Source organism: Aethalodelphis obliquidens, unplaced genomic scaffold (genome assembly GCF_003676395.1).
Source record: "Aethalodelphis obliquidens isolate GAN/ISIS:26980383/991018 unplaced genomic scaffold, ASM367639v1 scaffold7, whole genome shotgun sequence".
NCBI classification, from domain to species: Eukaryota; Metazoa; Chordata; class Mammalia; order Artiodactyla; family Delphinidae; genus Aethalodelphis; species Aethalodelphis obliquidens.
Genome location: NW_020837951.1, coordinates 54,012,051 through 54,030,420, shown reverse-complemented (window position 1 = coordinate 54,030,420; position 18,370 = coordinate 54,012,051). Strand labels below are relative to the sequence as shown.

The 18,370-nt window shown below is 40.1% G+C and overlaps 1 protein-coding gene across 4 annotated transcripts in view; it reads left to right on the top strand.

Annotated features, from left to right (window-relative positions):
• The window catches only part of GLIS3 (GLIS family zinc finger 3), a 506,378-nt gene that overhangs the window by 437,268 nt on the left and 50,740 nt on the right, over nt 1–18,370 (top strand). For all 4 annotated transcript variants that reach the window (XM_027105791.1, XM_027105789.1, XM_027105788.1 and 1 more), the window contains one exon: nt 1,293–1,434. In XM_027105791.1, coding sequence (XP_026961592.1) covers nt 1,293–1,434 — 142 coding nt within the window. The remainder of the gene's footprint in view (nt 1–1,292; nt 1,435–18,370) is intronic.

The following is an 18,370-nucleotide window of genomic DNA, read 5'->3' as shown; positions in this document are numbered from 1 at the left end:
TCACTTCTATCAAGGCTTTTTACCAGTGCCATCTCCAACAGACTTTCTCTGATCCCCCTGTGTCAGGTTGCCATCCCTCATCCCTACTCACTGTCTCCCTTCTCTGAGTCACTCTTCTCTATAGCATTTATCACCATCTGCTATGGCATTTATTTTACTGTTCATCATCTGCTTCCCCTCTAGGGTATAAGTTCCATAAGACAGTATCTCTAGAGTCTAGAGGAGTATCTAATGCTCAATAAATAATTGTTGAATGAGACTCAAGCCCTGTATCTAAAGGGTTGGTTTTATCTTGATGAAGACAAAATCAATTTATATGTTCTCTTTAAACACTGAAGGTAACTATTTGCAATATCTGTAAGAAATAGATTTCTACATTTTTTGAAGATATTATGTTTTTAGACAAACAGAAGTTTGGTATTTTTATGTAACTAAATCTTCCATTGTGATTTTTTTCAATTCAAATTACACTTATAAAATTCTTTTTCATAAAGAAATTAGATAACTTTGCACCCGTACTTTATTCTGCCATTTTTATGGCTCTTTAATATACAAAGAATTAATTTTGTTATTGTGATAAAATGAAGTCTAATTTTTTAATGTGACCTACTGTTGAGATAGTTTGTTGCTTGTAATGACTTTGCTTTTTCTTGTTACCATGTTCCATATTTTAAAATTTAACTTGTGTATTTTCCTCTCATGTAAAATCTACAGGTATCAAATCTCAATGGACATTCTTAATTATCTCTAAGATATTTTCATGATAGTATCTCTGTATTTTAAAAGCACTTTACGGAGGGGGAGGTGGTGGTGGGATGAACTGTGAGATTGGGATTGACATATATACACTAATATGTATAAAATAGGTAACTAACAAGAACCTGCTGTATAACAAAATAAAATTTAAAAAACTAAAAGAAAAAGCGCACTTTACAATACAGACTAAATGCACGTGAGTTTGTTTTTGTTATCACTACAAGTTCTGATAGGATACAGAGCAAATGAAAGAAAATATAATAGGAAGTTGGGTTCCCAGAAGTGGAAATATCAAGGACTGAAGTAAAATCTGCCTCTAGCCACATTTTTCCTGAAACACCTGCCAGGTGTTATTAGAATTAGAAAGCTGACCCTTTTATTGACTCTGTAAGTCCCATGCCTAACCTGTAGTTGTTGCTTGATAAATATTTGTGGACTGAATTGCCTGAGCCTTACAGCATGATAGACTTTCCAGAAAAGTATTCCAAGGAATCGCCTTCCTTTTCCATCTGTCTTCTGTTTTCTCCTTCTCTTAGCTGCGGTCCAGTGCAGAGCTCCATCCTGACCTGCTCACAGATTGCCTCACCGTGCAGCCCCTGCAGCCCGCCACTTCCCCACGAGATGCTGCCGATAGGGCGGTGGGATGCTCCCCAGGGCCCGGGCCTGACCTCTATCCAGGTAATGTCAGCAAAGGCAGACCCAACCACATCAACTACCCTTCTCTAGGCCCTTCACTTTTGTTAATGGAAATGCACACATAAAAATGCTTCTAAGATCATCTGTATTTCACTTTATCAGTAGACTGCAAATTATCCCCCTCCTGTCCTCCGCATTTGATTCCTGAGCTGGGTTTGGCAGCAGACTGTTTTTTCTCATAAAGAAACAAAGTAAAATAATGCATTAACTCTTTAGGTTCTGGACGTCTGCCAAAAGTTCAGTGTACCCAACCCTCCCAGGTATCTTAAATTTATTAATTTGATTTAGACTCAAAGGAAATGTTTTCCCTTATGGAACAGTCATTGTTGTCTTTGCATTGTAAAAGGAAGCCCCAGGTCTCTAAGAAAAAATTTCACATCAGTAAATCAACTTGTAAGAATGTCCATTAATGTTTGTCAACCACTGGGGGAGTAGGGTTGGGGTGGCACTCCCAGAATAGCTTCCTTCTGCCTAGGTTTGAATAATAGATGACTCTACATCTAGAAGAATGTTATGTATGCAGTGAAAAATGAGAAAGGATTAATATGCAATAAGGATGTTATTTTTTTCATTTACTTTCTTAGCCTGGATTTGTGTGCATTTTCTACTCTCTATAATGGTGATATACTTGCGCAAACATGATTGGTTAGTCATCCTCATATATGGAAAGCTCTTACTGTCATGCTATGAACATGAAAGCAAAAGTCCCACCAGCTCCACATTCCAGACAATGGGAATTTTCTGTTTTCTGTGAATTACAAATTCTTCTCCCACTCCATCTGGTTCCAGAGCCAGGTTTTGGCAGCAGATTGCTTTTTCTTTTTAAAACTCCTAATAAGCCGTAAAGAATGAAGAATTTACTGATGCGTAACAGTGGAATAGGAGAAAGACAAGCTTGTATAACTTTTTAAACTTCACAGTTCTCAGCTGATCCAAATGCAGGGGAAAAGGCATTAAGCAAATATTTCAAGGGGGTCAGAGTCATCAAGACATCCTTAGTGTTGTCCCAGTGTTGGTAGCCCTTTATCAATTGCTTTGGGTACTTATTCTTGGAGAAAACAAAGCCTCAGCTTTTTGAGACCATAGGAGATTAGATTAAAATTTATTTGAAAGGCTGACCAAATCTGACAGAGATTTTGGGTGCAGGTACACATAACACATGAAATATGCCAATGTACAATGTTACCAGCACCCAAATATTTTATATTAGATATATACATGAAAAAGTGTGACTAGCTTTTGTTTGTACATATGTCTGTTTGATTTGCCAAACATTTGATGTGTGAACATTTATTCTAGCACATTAAATTAGCAATCAGTTTAAAACAGCCTTTAGGGCATTTCCCTACTTATTTAGTCCATAAATCCATGATCTTACTATTATAAATAGCTGGAACCCAGCAATTAGAGAGTAAGAGCTAACCAGAATTGATTGAAAAATGATCCAACATCCAATATAAAAAAATATGGTGATGGGCTGGTCTTGTTGCATTTAAACTTCTTGGAAATGGATTTGGGAAGCCATGGTATCTTTGTCTATGAGAAACATTAGTACCTTTGCTGTATGTGGCATACAGTATATGGCTCACTTTCAAAACTTAGGAGTCACATTTGTCTTGATATGTGCTTTTGGGTGTCTGGTAGTATTGTTTAAGTTTTTTTAAGAGGTTTAGTTTGAAACGGCTTTGTCATTCCAGACAGAATTCCTCTTTTTGTTCATGATGCTTTTCTGCATTTGATCTTCAAAACAAGCTGTTAGCTTTGAGCCTCTAACTGTGGCAGGCAAGCTGCCAGAGCAGACGAGGAGCCTAGGTTACCACAGCGTCAACAGAGCATCTTCACATTGACTCGAATTTTCTGTGGCTCTGGGAATATTGGAAACAGGCAGGTGGCCATCTTGCTTAACTTTGTTCCTAGAATTTTACTTCTCTAGTTAGCTTTTAAGTATGAAAGTTTATCTGGCCTGCTTCTTTCTTTATTCCTGCTTCCTTCAGGCTCTGTTTTACTTTCTTTGCTCTTGACTTTTTTTTTTTTTTTAGTTGATTATGTTCTCTGTTTTGCTGAGTAGGCAACAAACAGAGCAGAACAAGGCAGTGAAACTAAAACAAAAATTTTCAGCCTTCCTTTTATAGTTCTAGAAATGCAGTTACCAGCAGTGCATGTTCACACCAGTTTCAGACCTGTGCTAAAGATTGATGGAAAGAAGCTAAAAAGCAAAAAATGCCGAAAGAAAAGGAAGCTGTTCATCAATTAGTTAAATGTAAAATCTGAAGTGTTAAGGTAATTTGATGAAGATTAAGAGTTGGCTAAATGGCAAAAAGAATTTGGAGTCGTTCCCTTAAAATTCTATTACACAAAATCGAGAAAATATTTGTTTAAAGATTGTCAAGAACTTATACCTATAAGTGCTAGTAAATTGATTTATCATAAAAATATTTTGATGGAAACTTGTTGAGTGTATATGGGTGCAAAGGATCAAAAATAGTTTAGCATGAATATCATGATTTTTTTTAGAAGCCACAATGACTGGGGACTTGTGGTTTGAAGAAGTCATGGTTTCGAAATGGAAATTTTTAGTGGCCAGGAGACAGTGATTTGTAAGATTCCAAGGTAGGAATAGTTTGCAGAGCATTAAGGTGAACGGGGAAGATGGCAGTTCTGACACATACAAGTCTTGCAAGTCTCCTAACATATTGGCTTCCCTTATTGAAGCAAACTTTTCAGTTGATAAGACGGAGTTTGACTGGAAAGGATTGCACGAAAAGACTTTTATTTCTTTGGAAGAAAATAGTGCCCCAGGTTAAAGCAGCCAAATATTACTTGAGGTCACACTGAGGAAGATTTTAAATTGAGGTGTTTACTTATCTACTATTCTGAAAAACCCAGGGCTCCCCACCACCGCTCCTGGGTTAACCTGAGAGTAATTTTGTGATCTAACAGGGAGGCCAGGGCAGTGATGAGTAATTCTCAAGGATGGCTCACTTATATTTTCTGTGCTTTTGTTCAGAAGTTCTGTAACCCAGATAGATAATGCCCCAGGCCAGCCTGTAAATTTAGGTGATTTATCTGGTAATCTGAGGGAGGAGTATTTCATAGCCAGTAGATCAAGGTGTGAATGCCACACTCAAGCCTAAATGCCTGTGTAGATCTTCTCATCAGCGCCCTCGATGAGCTAATAAAGTGGATAAGCCTATAATTAGTGAGTCTGCAATATTATGGGCAGCCTGGACCAGTGCCTGGTCTTGGCAGAGAGTCCATTCAGTAACAAAGCATGCTCTGGGGAAGAATTTCTGTCCCATGAGTGATCATAAAAATTACATCTCCCTCCAAACTGAAACTGTACTACAGACTCAATAAAACATGGCCTTTGCAAATGCCCTTAGCCATGAAGACCATAGAGGCCAGTGTGGTTGAGATATTTGAGTCCCACAGAAACCACCCATGAGGTGAAGAGCTAATGCAACTGGAACAAGGAAATCTGCAAGAATGGGGGGGATTTTATTGTTACCACTTCTTTCGGGTTATAAAATAATGATGTTTTAGAGCTTATAAGTCCTATTGAATTATCCCAATTTTGAATGTAACTAGATTTTTCAGGAGAAAAAAATGTGTTATGTTCAGATATCATAGGGCATTGTAGAAAAAAATCAAAGACTTGTTTAGGACAGGAATTTTTGAAGCCGTGTAATAGTCGGTCCTCCGTATCTTCAGATGCAGAACTCAAGGATACAGAGGGACTTCAGCATCCAAGGATTTTGGTATTTGCACGGGGGTCCTGGAACCAATCCCCCAAGGATACTGAGGGATGACTGTATTGTCATTCCCTTCCCTTCACCTCATTACTGGAAAATGAAAGCTTCTCTCTTACAATATCATCACTTATTTTTTTACAATATCATCACTTTTTTAATATATAGCACTGTATTAAATCCATACAATATTTAGCATACTTCAAGAAATAGTTTCATTTTAATGTAATGTTTCATACAGTATTTAGCATACTTCAAGAAATAGTTAATGTTTCATTTTAATGTAATAGCTAATGTTTCATTTTAATGCATGGTATATGTTTTAATGCATTTTCTACATTCTTGAGTTGAGTATATTTGCTATCTTGGGACAGCTTGCAGAGTTTCAGGGGCTAGAAATAGTTTCATATAAATGTGCCTCATATAGTCTACTCTCAAAAAGTGGTTGTTAATTCAGGGACTTTATTAGAAGGTTCTAAATTGGCACACAAATTTCCCAATAGGTTAAACTTTATAGGAGAATTGTGAAGATCGAATAACATGATCTATGTAAAAGTCCTTAAGAGGGCATAGTGCACTGTAAAAAATGCAATAGTTATTAATTGCATTATTTTCAAAAGCACTGCTTTGTTTAGAGTTCACAAGAGGTGAAAAAGGGACAGAACAATTTGGAATCGGTGTTGGACCAACACTAATGGGCCAACACCAAGAAGGAGGCAGATACTGGGGTTACAGAAAGGATTTAAAGGGAAACATTTGGCAATAAAGTCATTGTCAAGTCTCTTTGATGTTGCCTTGAACTGCTGTCAAAATCTTGCATTGTTTTTGTAACGTCTCTTGTGTCTGTGGTTTGTCCACAGATTGCATTGGATCCGTGAGGGTAGGAGCAAGCCTCATCCTTCTCTGTTGTAGGCACTGATAGCTTTAACCTATAGACTTAGCCCTCCCTGCCCCTGAGCCCATCCTTTAGTATGCATTATGTCGCCTGAAAGACTTATGAGAATAGGCTGCTGGGCCCCACCCCCAGAATTTCTGATTCAGTAGGTCTGAGTGAGTCACAGTATTTGAACTTTTTGCCAGGTATTTCTAACAAGTTCTCAGGTGACACTGGGTGTTGCTGGTCCAGGGACCACACTTTGTAAACCATTGCTCCGGGATCATAAAGTGTGGGAATGTGACTTTTAGCAAAACATGATCCGAACTTTGACTGGTGGAGTTAAAATAAGAATTGCCCCTAATTAACTAGATGGGGGGAATCCTTTCCCAATGAATACATATAGCAAATCACCACGATGTACACTTTAAATATCTTACAATTTTATATGTCGGTTATACCTCAGTGAAGCTGAAACAAAAAAAGAAGTATTTAAAGATGAAGCAAATTTATCACGTGAAAACAGCATGATGGAACTCTGTCCACAAAAGGGAATTTTATGATATTGCTGATATGCTATATATTTATAACGATAAATGGAATAATGCTGCTCTGGTACTTACAATTAAATAATTACAAAGATAATAAAACAGAGTCAAATAGTGGGGAGCAAAATGCCCTGCAGTGTATATTTCTGTTTCTTATTATAGTGACCCTATAGATTGATATTAAGCGTGTCCGCCCACACCAGAGTTATAATGGCACTGCTCATATCTTGGTTAAGAATAAGATCTTATAACCACCCAACTATAACCAAGTAAGTGTTCAGCATCTATAGTTAAAGGAAATTAAATTCTGATTCCCAGCCAGCACAGGGCACATTTGTATGTATGCAGCTAATGTGAGTGACTTTATATGTTTACAGGCTGCCTAATTTGGTGCTTCAGTTTTCCATATCCACTTATTCCCTTGTATTCATGTTAGTTTTTCACACAAGATTAAGCTGAATTATTCAGTTATATAATATGTACAAGTTTTTGCTGTAAAAATATTTTTGTGGGTGAGCAAACACAATTCCACACCTTATGGAGGAGGAGAGGAAGGTAGTGAAGCTGGATGATTATAGTTGTGTTCTCCCTGGGCAAAGTCTTCCTTGTCTTTATACAGTATTTCTCTTTTCTCTCAGTTTATGTTATTTTGTTGATGCTCAGATGGGGTGTGGGAAGGAAAGGTTGGATCTACTTTGAAGTGTACCCCAAGCAGGTCTTAGGAAGCAGACAGATGGCAAGATAGAATTCAGGGTAGAATTTGTGGACCGAGGAGCTAGTAGCTTTTGTGATTAGGAAGTTATGGGCCAAACTTCTGGGTCCAAAGTTCTGACTTTCTGCTCCAAGGAAAGAGGGATAGAGGGAGTTATGTCTCTTTCATGTGGAGAATAAACAAAAAAGAAACTGGACATTTTCAAGGTGTTTGTAGCCACAGTGAAAGTTAATTTTTTACATTTGTATGAGCACTGAAAATGAATGTTAGGAATAGCATAAAACTCTAAAGTGAAGGACATTACTGCATTAGCTTCAATATTACTTGTCATGTTTTGCTGTTAACAGTAATAAGGGAGCATACTGCAGGCATCGTATAAAGAGGATTTTGCGGAATTGACCCATTCCAGGCCACCAACAGCACTGACTCCGAAGACTGACTTTTATAGTGTCTTCCTCAATATCGTCAGAGGATTATCTGCTCCTTTCAGGTGCCCTGGCCATGTCTTGAACCATTAACGCTTCTCTAACAGTAGGCATTGATCCATCAGAAGTTACAGCTGCCTCCTTGGGGTCTTAATTTTCCTACCTAAGTTTCAAGGCTGCTCTAGCCTCACTTTCATGACATTGTTTCTAGTTGCTACCTGAGTTTAGCTTCTTGGACTCCAATCCTGTTCTCTCTTAGTGAACTTAGCTGCTCACGTCTGGCTTCTGCTCTGACTCTCATCATCACTGATTGCAGAGCTGAGTCCTACCCTAAAGATCTGTTAACACCTAGCCACATCCTAAAAAGCCGGGGATTTATAATCTTCATGGAACCTTTCTCTGGGGAGTTAATAAAAGGTCTATTCCCACGTTATAGGAGAGACTGCAGAAAGTAAACTACCCAGTTGACCCTTGAACAATGTGGGTTCAAACTGTGTTGCTGCATTTATACATGGACATTTTAAAATAGTAAATACTGCCATACTACACAGTGTGTGGTTGGTTGAATTCTTGGATGTGGAGGAACTGCGGAGACGACTGCGGATACTGAGGGCCAACTATAAGTTATACATGAATTAACACCTGCATTGTTCAAGGGTCAACTGTATTCATTATTGAAAAGAAAAAGGGATAAATTCTCATTAGCATGCATAAGGGTTTGCTCCTCAGACAGGTTCACAGGGATGCTTGTCAAGTTTTCTGAGAAATGGACACACTTCATGAAAATGAATTGCATCAGCTGCCCCAGAAGATTTTGCAATTGGTAAATAATGATCTAGGTTCCATAATTCTGAAGTACTAAGACAGTTGGGGGTCATATCTACAGAAGAGTAAGGATAGGCAATATTTAGCATCTCTTTTCTTAAGTCACATTACTGGCCACATTTTGTACAAGCCCCCTGATCACTGTGTAGCCAATCTATGCTCAAATAGAACATTTATAAGTGGAAATGTTACTTCTTCCTCTAAGTCAAATTTATTTCCCTCTTACTGAGATAAGTTACTGATCTGACATACATTAAATGACATACAGAGTGCTCAGAACAGTGCCTAGTACACAGTAAGTGTTCAGCATCTATAGTTAATATTATTACTTTTATCCAAATACTAGAAAAATATATATTATGACTCTGCAAAGCAGATAGGAAACAGGTGCCAAAAATTACCCACCACTCCCATTGTTTAAGGAATGGGGAAAATATGGAAGCCTAAACAAATTGTAAATTTAATAAGCATCATTTAGTAGAATAAAAGAAAACTAAAATACAGTCCTTTATATTTTATATTTCAGTAATTTTCCCAGTAGTTCACATAGCATTTTTTAAATTCTACTGTAGGTCTCTAGAGAAAAACAAACTGGAATCAGAAGCCCACTGATTCACTTGGGTGGCAATGCACCCAGAATCACAAAGTCCAAATTCTGTTTTGATGGGTACCAGTGTTTGTGTATTCAAATATAACACCGTTTTTTGTTTGTTTTTGTTATTAATAGGCCAGTGTGCTATGACAGAAAGAACGTGGGGCTAAATCTGAGCCCCAATCCTGCCTCTCCACTCACTGAATGTTTAGTTTGGGGAGATTACCTTTCCTCTTTGTAAAATGGTGGTAAGGTTACTGATTCCATTCTCACTAATTGTGAGAATTAGGTGAGTTCACATATGAGAGTTCAGTACACTCCCTGCCTCTGTTAGATGCTCAATTGATGCTCCTTTCTTTTTTTTCCTTCCTCTTTGCTTAAAAGCTTAGAGAATTACTTAGAAACCAAGTCCATGTCTCTGACAGGGACTAGAACCTCTTCTATCCATTCCTTTTAGTACTGGGTGCTACTACTTGGAGTTTAGAAATAGCTGTCCTGAGATAAATTATTCCTTCTGAGAAGAATTCAAGTCAAGATGAGGACTCAGAACTCCCATATTCTAAGACCCAACTTCAGATCTGTACATTAGACATTTTTTCGGTTGCCATAAAGATTAGAAGTATACTTAGGCAGGTCATTACAGAGTGAAAAGGTACCTGGTTGATAAATGAACTTAATCAACATTGAATCTGTGAGGGTGAGGTAGGTGGAGGAAAAAACAAATAGGATTGATGACTTTGACCAACACAGTTTTACACAATCATTGTGTTGACCTTGCTGAGGTATAACCTTGGTCCCTCCTAATGTCATTTTGTAAATAGACTCTTCCAGGACATGTCATTTTTCTCAAAATACACTACAAAGTGTCTAGAAAACTATTCTTGACTACTTGCTTACTTCAAATTGCTTTTCCATATTTCAAAACAGTTCTCTAGTCTTTTCATGAGGGTTCTTAGTAGTTAACATGCAACAGCTAATGTATAACACCATGGGTCAAATCTGGCTTGCCTGCCTCCTGTTTTTGCATGGCCTGAGAGTTAAGGAGGGTTTTAAGATTTTTAAATGTAAAATGTAGAAAAGATTTTTAGCCTTTAAGTGAGAAAGAATTGAGTTGCTCAAAGAATTGAGGACATTGCCTCTTGCCTGCAAAGCCTAAAATATTTACTGTCTGGCCCCTTACGGGAAAGGTTTGCCAACCACTGCTTTATATTTACATCTGGGACATTCATCAATTACTGAGAGAGATCAAGGAAGCTTATGGCTTCCATGTATTTTTTAAAAATATTTATTTATTTACATATTATTTTGGCTGTGCCAGGTCTTAGTTGTGGCATGCATGCGGGATCTAGTTCCCCAACCAGGGATCCAACCCAGGCCCCCTGCACTGGGAGCGCAGAGTGTTACCCACTAGATCACCAGGGAAGTCCCTGGCTTCCATGTATTTAATCATATTTTGTTTTAAAAATCTTCTAGTACATAAGGTTTTGTTGATCCCTGTAATATTTTAGATGTAGCAAATATTTTAGTTTTCTAGTCCATGGGTTTGCAGAGATTTTTATAAGGCCCAGTGCTTAAAACAGATCACAGCAGAGCTGTTTTAGTTGAAGGTATCCAGACTACTTGTACTGCCTATTGCCTAGCATTCCTAGTCCTCCCTTGGGCATTCTGTGGAACCCTGAATGTATTGGCTTTCAAACGGAATTATCAGCAGTAAAGTCCTCACGTTGCAAGCAAACACCTTCAGATGCAGCCTGGGCCATGGTGGGAAGGTGTAAGCCCTCAGTGTTGTGGCTTCCCCTTAGGAAGAAGCTTCCAGAAGATAGGCAAGATGTGGTTCTGGTTCTGATGAGCCCAAGGGTGACAGAGCAATGAGAGGAAGCAGTCATAGTTTAATTCTACCCAGGTCTATTTTTCCTAAAAAGAGAAAAGTCTCAAACCCTTGAATATCCAGGATTATGTTGTCTAAAATCCAGGTCTGTTGTAGATATATGTTAATGTCCAGGAGAAAAGCAAAAAGTTGAAATATTGGGCTTCCCTGGTGGCACAGTGGTTGAGAGTCCGCCTGCCGATGCAGGGGACATGGGTTCGTGCCCCGGTCTGGGAAGATCCCACATGCCGCGGAGCGGCTGGGCCCGTGAGCCATGGCCGCTGAGCCTGGGTGTCCGGAGTCTGTGCTCCGCAACGGGAGAGGCCACAACAGTGAGAGGCCCGCGTACCGCAAAAAAAAAAAAAGCAGTTGAAATATTGAACTTTAGGAACCCATGTGGTCACTTTCCAACAGGAAAGATGCTTACTTCCTCAAAAATAACTTTCTACCAGCAACAAAGATGCTTGAAGTTCATATAACTGAAGACTGAACTGTCCATTCCACAGGTAGAGAAAAGCCTTTAAATTCCTTGAGAAAGGTTGTATGTGGGCATAAATTCAGGAAAATATGTAAATGACTTATCAGAGTCTATCCTGAAAGTAAACTAGGAAGAAATACTGAGTATCTGAAGGCAAAAATGGGAAGAGTGTCCACTTCATGGGCAAAGTGTGAAAAAAGAGGGAAGGGTTTCTCTGGAGTCACAAGCAAACCAAATTCTTCATCTATGGAGGTTTTCCCAGGGTTAGTGGTAATTGCAGGCTTCGGTTCCCCGCTAGAGCACAGTTCCCCAAAAGGGCTATTGTAACTCCATTGTACAGAGCTAGGAAAGGGAGAGGTGTGCTGGGAGAGTTCAGAGTTGGTAAATCAGCTCTTGAGTTGGCTGAAAGAATATTGCATTAAAAATTGGATTGGCTATCGGTGCTAAAAATCTGTTTCCAGAAAGCCTTCTCTGTGAAATGTTTTCAGAAGTCACATGAAATTAGAGTGGGTGGAGTTGTCTCAGCAGTATCTGAAAGGGAGGAAACATCTTTTGTGGTTAACATGCTACAGGTAGGAGATAGCTAAGGGATGAATAATGAGGAGTTGGAGAACCCAGTATGTTTTTTACTAAAATTTCTGGTTTTTTGACTGAGTCGGACTTTATTTCCAGAAAAAGAGATGAGGAACATTCCTGTAAGAACTTCCAGGAATGGTTGTCCATTCCTGCTCCATCTTTCTTCTTTCTTTCTGCTCTCCTACTCTGCTCAGAATGGGATAACATAACACACAGATGCAATACTGGATTTTTTTCAGAGTAGTCTGAGTTGTTTGCTGGTTCAAATTATTTTAATGACTTTCTCTATAACTAACTCTCTGCGAGCGAATAAGTGTGTAGGTTGGGAAGTGAAGGAAAGAAAGCTAAAGTATGAGATTTGAGGTTAGATATGTCATGCATTGTCTGGAAAGACCCAAGAGGGCTGCGTGAAATGCTGGTCCCAGAGAATTTGAGACAGCTGCCAGGTGATGCCATTTTACTTGTAACTAACTGTCTTTGTTCTGAAATGCAGATGTTTTAGAAGCTTTTCCTAACATGAAGTTAATTACACCTGGTGTTTCAGAATGTTTGATGGTAACCTTTGGCATTTACATGCATGATGTCAGCCATTATCTTCTAGTTGTGTTGCCATGTATTCCAGACAGGCATGTAAGCATGTATCCTCTTCCAAACACTAATAACTTCTTTCCTGGCTATAAATCCAGCTGCATGATGTGGAAATGTAATTGAGCAGCCTACATAGATGTTTGGAGCTCATGTGGGAATATCTATTTGTAAGAGAACCTGAATATTCATGTAACTGTCCAGACATCAATAAACTTTCATTTTACCGTGTTTATTTCTGTTCCCCAGTGAACAGCAGCACTCTTAAGCTCAGAGTTAATAGGCACGTTCTTCAGAGATGTACCCTCTCTTACCTTAATAGGACATCTCCCTAACACATTTGTTTATCGGTTGCCAGGTAGCTCTCCCATCAGGTGACATGAGTATGTTTTCTTTGTCTTAGTGCACAGGTGACAGTTACCATTGTTTGCCATCAATTAGCTTGGGGTAGCATGTCAAGGATGTACAGGTAGTGTCACTTTACTCTGACAGCCACCCGATCCGGTTGAGGAGGGATTGTTTCATTATCCTCTTATCAGGGCTGCTGGATAATGATACTCTACACTGCAAAGTGGGAGAAAAAAAAGACAGGCAGAAAGAATAGATTTTTAGGGATTGGCAATGTTAAAATTATTCATGCCTCAAGGAGAAGGGAAAGATTAGAGAGCTGACAGGGCAAACCCTTAAGAAGCTTCTTTTTCCTAATACAGATGGAATACGGAATGATACCCTTCCTGATGGAGAAAGAGAAGAGGGGGGAAGTGCCCAGACATTAGGAGGAAAGAAAAAGAGGAACTAGCCCCTTCTGCTCATAGCGAGCAGGCAAGGATTAGCTGCCATCTCTCTCCCATTCTCCAATTAATCTCAAATTCAGCCTTCCAAGTGCCCGTACCGGGACCTTTTCCTTGCTAGAAAACTCTCGTTTGTGGATTTAGGTCATGAGAGCATCTTCCACTGAACAACAACAGTGCAACTGAATGGTTTCATGGTGAAATACAAAGAACTGCAGAAGGTATTGGGACACAAGTTTTCATTATTGAGGACCAAAACTCCAGTCACCAACCCCACCCCACCCCCGCCCCGTGTTGGTCATTTTCTTCAGAATGACTGAAGGGAAGTCTTTTCTGAATTCTGAAAATTAACCACGGCTGGATCTTTATGCTGTTGGAGAAACAAACACAAAGAAGTGCTGAAAATGTAAAAATACTTCAAGATAAACTAAGCTTCAAGGGGGACAATTGTGTTGACATTTTAGTAACAGCCCATTTTCGCTCCTTAACGAAGTGCAGTCATGCTTGAAAATGACTTATCTTTTAAACTGAAACGCATTATGGGTTGTAACTCAAAGGTGTGTATTACTCATGTAAAATAAAGTACAGCATTTTAACCCTATGAGGATTCTTTCACAGGCCCTGAACACTTTATACCAACTTGCATTAGAAAAGTTGAACAAAAAATGCTTATTATTAGAGAGTACGATGTATATGCTCTTTTGCATTTTAAAATGACTCTAGTTCACAGTTTATATTTATATGCATCTTTAGGTAAGAAGCCATTCTTTATTGGAGATTTACCATTTTGGAGCAACATGCCTTTGTCTTCTCCATCCTGTTAATTATAGGAATAATTACAATAATGTAAATAGGCAAGGAATAGCAACAATGGTTTGTCGAGCACTTAACCATGGTCCAGACATACTTAACACTATGCTAAGTGTTTCCTATATATTGTATACTCCTCCTCGCCATCCTGTGAGGTATTATCCTTATTTAAGATGAAGAAACTGAGCTTAGGTTAAGTGACTTGCCCAAGACACATTGCTAGTAATTGGTAAAGCTCATTTTCAAACCCAGGTCCATCTGACTCCCAGTGCGTACTCTTTGTTCCTTTAATAACCACCCTGACACTATCGCTCCTGAGTGCCCAATTTCTGGTAGGCCAAAGCAGCTAAAATTTTCATTGCAGTTCAGTCATTTCCTGAATCCTTCCTAGGTTCAAATTTCTCCTGGAGGGAGCCTTGAGGAGGAAAGACAGAGACAAGATTGAGCTCACCATTTGAATGGGGCCTCTAATTCTTTTTTAATATCTCTGTGAAAGCCGACTTAGGCTGATTTCATTGATTAGTTTACCCCTCTGTGCCCAGACCCTGGAAATAATGCCCAAGAGATGAGTAGTGAGCCCATACCTCTTCCCATGTACCAGCCACCAAGCATTAAATGTCATTCCTCTGTGTCCCAACTCTGGCACTGATTATAAGTGAATTCACAATCTATGGATAATATTGGTTCCCCTTGTCCTATGAGAGCAGGCCCTCTATGAAGTGCAACACCATGGCTTTTCAAGTAATCATAAATGACTCTGAAAGCATATTTACTGTAACTGCCAGGTGGCAACAGATCTGCCCAGTACTTCTCTTCTTCGTGCATTATTGACAGAGGCAGTGGCCTTTCAGCCCACGACATCAACATCGTGCTCGCTTGTGGTAACAGGTGCATATATCTGATTGCTCATGAAGAACCCCTCCCTGCCTTCCTTCTTTCCCACCAGTGGATCGACATGCTCCTGACAAGCATCTGAAATCTTTATTTCAGAAAAAGCCCATCTCCTACCAGCTGTTTGTTTTCCAAACCAAATAATTCAGTTAATTTCTTGCTTGAGTTAATTTTCAGAGCTGGAAAATTTCAGCCACGTTGAGGTCACTTTAGTACTTTTAGGGTGGATAGAAGCAAAAATGGGAATCTACTTTTTGGATCCTAACCAGCATTTTGGTGGTTAAAACTACCCGTGTGCTTTGTGTGTGGTGGGGGAGGAGTGCCTAGTGACTCCAAGCAGCCTTTACAAGTGGAGTATTCAAGGGTTCTGATACGGTATCAACACTCTTATGCCTTTGTTTTTGCATCCATCTTCCATTTGAGAGGCAAATCAGGTCTCCCAAGTTTGAATTCCAGGTCCACTACTTACCAGCCACAAGACCTACATACGCCAGGCAACCTAATCAAGAACCTGATTAGGCCTCAATTTCCTCAATAGTAAACTGGAGAAAGGTTTGCAAAGTACTAAATAAATGTCATCTATTGAATCTGGGGCATGGGGCAGGCAAGAAGATGAAATACAGCAGAGATATGGTCCAACACCTACTGCTCAAAGTGCAGTCCCCAAACCAGCAACCCCAGCATTGCCTGGGATTTTGGGAATTTGATAGAAGTTCAGAATCTCAGCACTTGCTGCCTCCAGGACCTAGTGAATCAGAATCAATATTTTACCCTGGTGAATTGTTTGCAAATTAAAGCTGGAGAAGCAGGATTCTAGCTGCCCGTACAGTTTTGAACAGAAATATGCCCTCCGGTTGACTGTTTTTAATATACCTCAGCCTGACAAGGGAGGTCTTCTTCCCTGCCCTCTAAAACGATGAAAACATAGTCATGAAACAATGCCTATGGTAGCTTTCCCTGTCTCTGGGGATGGGCCTGAGACAAGTAGACTTCATTTCAGGAAGTTTCCTTGCCTGAAAAACTCCTTGCCTTTCTCTAGTCACACAGTGAATACATGACAGCTGAAGTGTCCCCAAGGGTGCCCTGTCCACACTCATTAGATATATAGATTAATTGTTTTCATTTGGATAGAGAGAGTGCTGCCTGTTAACGCAAACTAACCTGAGCCAGTTAAAGGCTCGAGACTAGAATGCCCTGGTCCCAGTAGCTGGTGAGATGGCATCTGGGGACCACACAGATCAACAGATGCTGCTTTGTCAAAATTAAAAAGCCCAACTGAGTCACCTCCACCTACCTCTATAAGGAGATGGGATGAGGGACTGTAGTGAGCTAAGCCCCAGAGAGAAAGAAAGACTAAAGCAGCAGGGAGGCCAGCTCCTGGTCCTCTGCTGGAAGTAGGGCTCACAAATTCATCTCAAGACCAAGCTTTTATTTCCTTGGGGAGTCCACCATCTCTTAATCACAAAAGCAATAAGAATTTCCAATATGTTGCTCCGCCGTGCCTAATCAGTTGTTCCAGCTGCCAGTCATCAGTGCAGTCTAGAGGCTCACCTAAAAGCCCTCTTCCAGCCTTGAGATCAGCAGTGACCCCTGAGGTGACATAGACGATGAAGGCCGCCCCGTAGGTAGCCTGTGTGTGCTGCCTGATTTGATCACGACAGCTTTGTTAATATTGCCCTAGATGCTGAGGGTTCAGTTCTCCTCCTTATGCTTTGACTGATAGGCCTCATTGTATGCCCCATTAGTGGAGTTTGGAAAATCACTTGGAAGGAAATTTTTCCTTTTGTGAATGACCTTACACTTGCACTCTGACATGGAGATTTTCTTCCTGAGGTTAAAAAAATCACTTGGCAAAGCCTGAGCATCTGTAAGTATTTGTAAGTATTTGTTGTGGTGGGCGGGTCTGTGTGAAGGTCTCAGGTATTTGACTTCAAACATTAAGAGACTAGCGCCTGCCTGGTACAGAGTAAGGGCTGGAAAATTGTGTTTGAATGAATGAATATTCTTAGACTATAGTAAGATAGAATCCTGGATGTATGACTTTGATAGCTGGAAATTCCTAGAAGTCAGTGTAAGTAAGAGGCATTTCCTGTGCCATAGTGGCAGTTTCTAAGAAATGTGGATCTTTGGTAGAGGTCAAAGGCAATCCTACTGAAGCCACTGATACCTGACTCCAGAGTTTTGTCCATTTTATACGAAGGATATGTGAGATCGGAGTTGGATGAATGTTGGAAAGCCATGCTCTATTGTTACTTCCTCTGAATCTCTGGTCATTATATTGGTCCCAGGCAACATCCACAAACATTGCCCTGGACTCTGCATGCAAAGTGCTCTGTGTAGACACTAAATTATAAGCCTCTTCTAGGTTATCTAACCAGAAGAGAATTTGTCTTATATTTCTCATCCCATTTGTTAGAATATAGAGGCAAGTCCCAGGCTTCATTTTGCTGACAGGTAATTTCTTACACCCTACGTAAGAAACTGTTTCATACACATTTTTTATATACTTTAAATTGAACCCTAAAGCCTCCCTTTCTTCCTCTTGTGGGGTCTGCAGTCAAAGGGTCTCTGCCTGTTCCAGTGTCATTCACTGGCTGTAGCAGTGGAAGGAAGGGCTGTAGATGTGTGTTTGACTGTTGGTCAGTCAACATGTGACCTCACCACAGCTGGAGGGCATGTTTCTGAGCCTCCGGCCCTAAACCACACACCTCTTATGTCCCACCTCACATCCCCTTCACCACGTGTTCCTACCAGCGGCCATTGCTATGGCAACCAGGCATAACTTGGCAGCATCCCCTCAACTGCACTGGCTTTCTGTCCCCAGGCTTCTCTGATGCCCTGGCCTTGGACATCTCTGAGAACCTTTAGCCACTGTGGTGCCTGTGCCTACTTGGAAGTGTGAGAGAAGTAACACCCTTTACCAGCGGGGAACAGGAGTTGGTGGATAAATGTTCCTTTCTGTCCTTGTCCTACTCACGGAGCCCAAGACGGACTCCAGTGGCATTTAGATTGTGTTCGTCTTTGTTTACTCAACAAACATGAATGACGTGTTGGAGACAGTAGGCACCAAGGGTGTCTGGTTCACTAGTCCATCCCAGAACCTGGCTCAGGTCTGCCAGATGGTAGGTACTCCGTAAATATTTGTGGAATAATTGGCTGCTGAGAGAGGCATGAGAAGAACGCAAGTAACTCTGC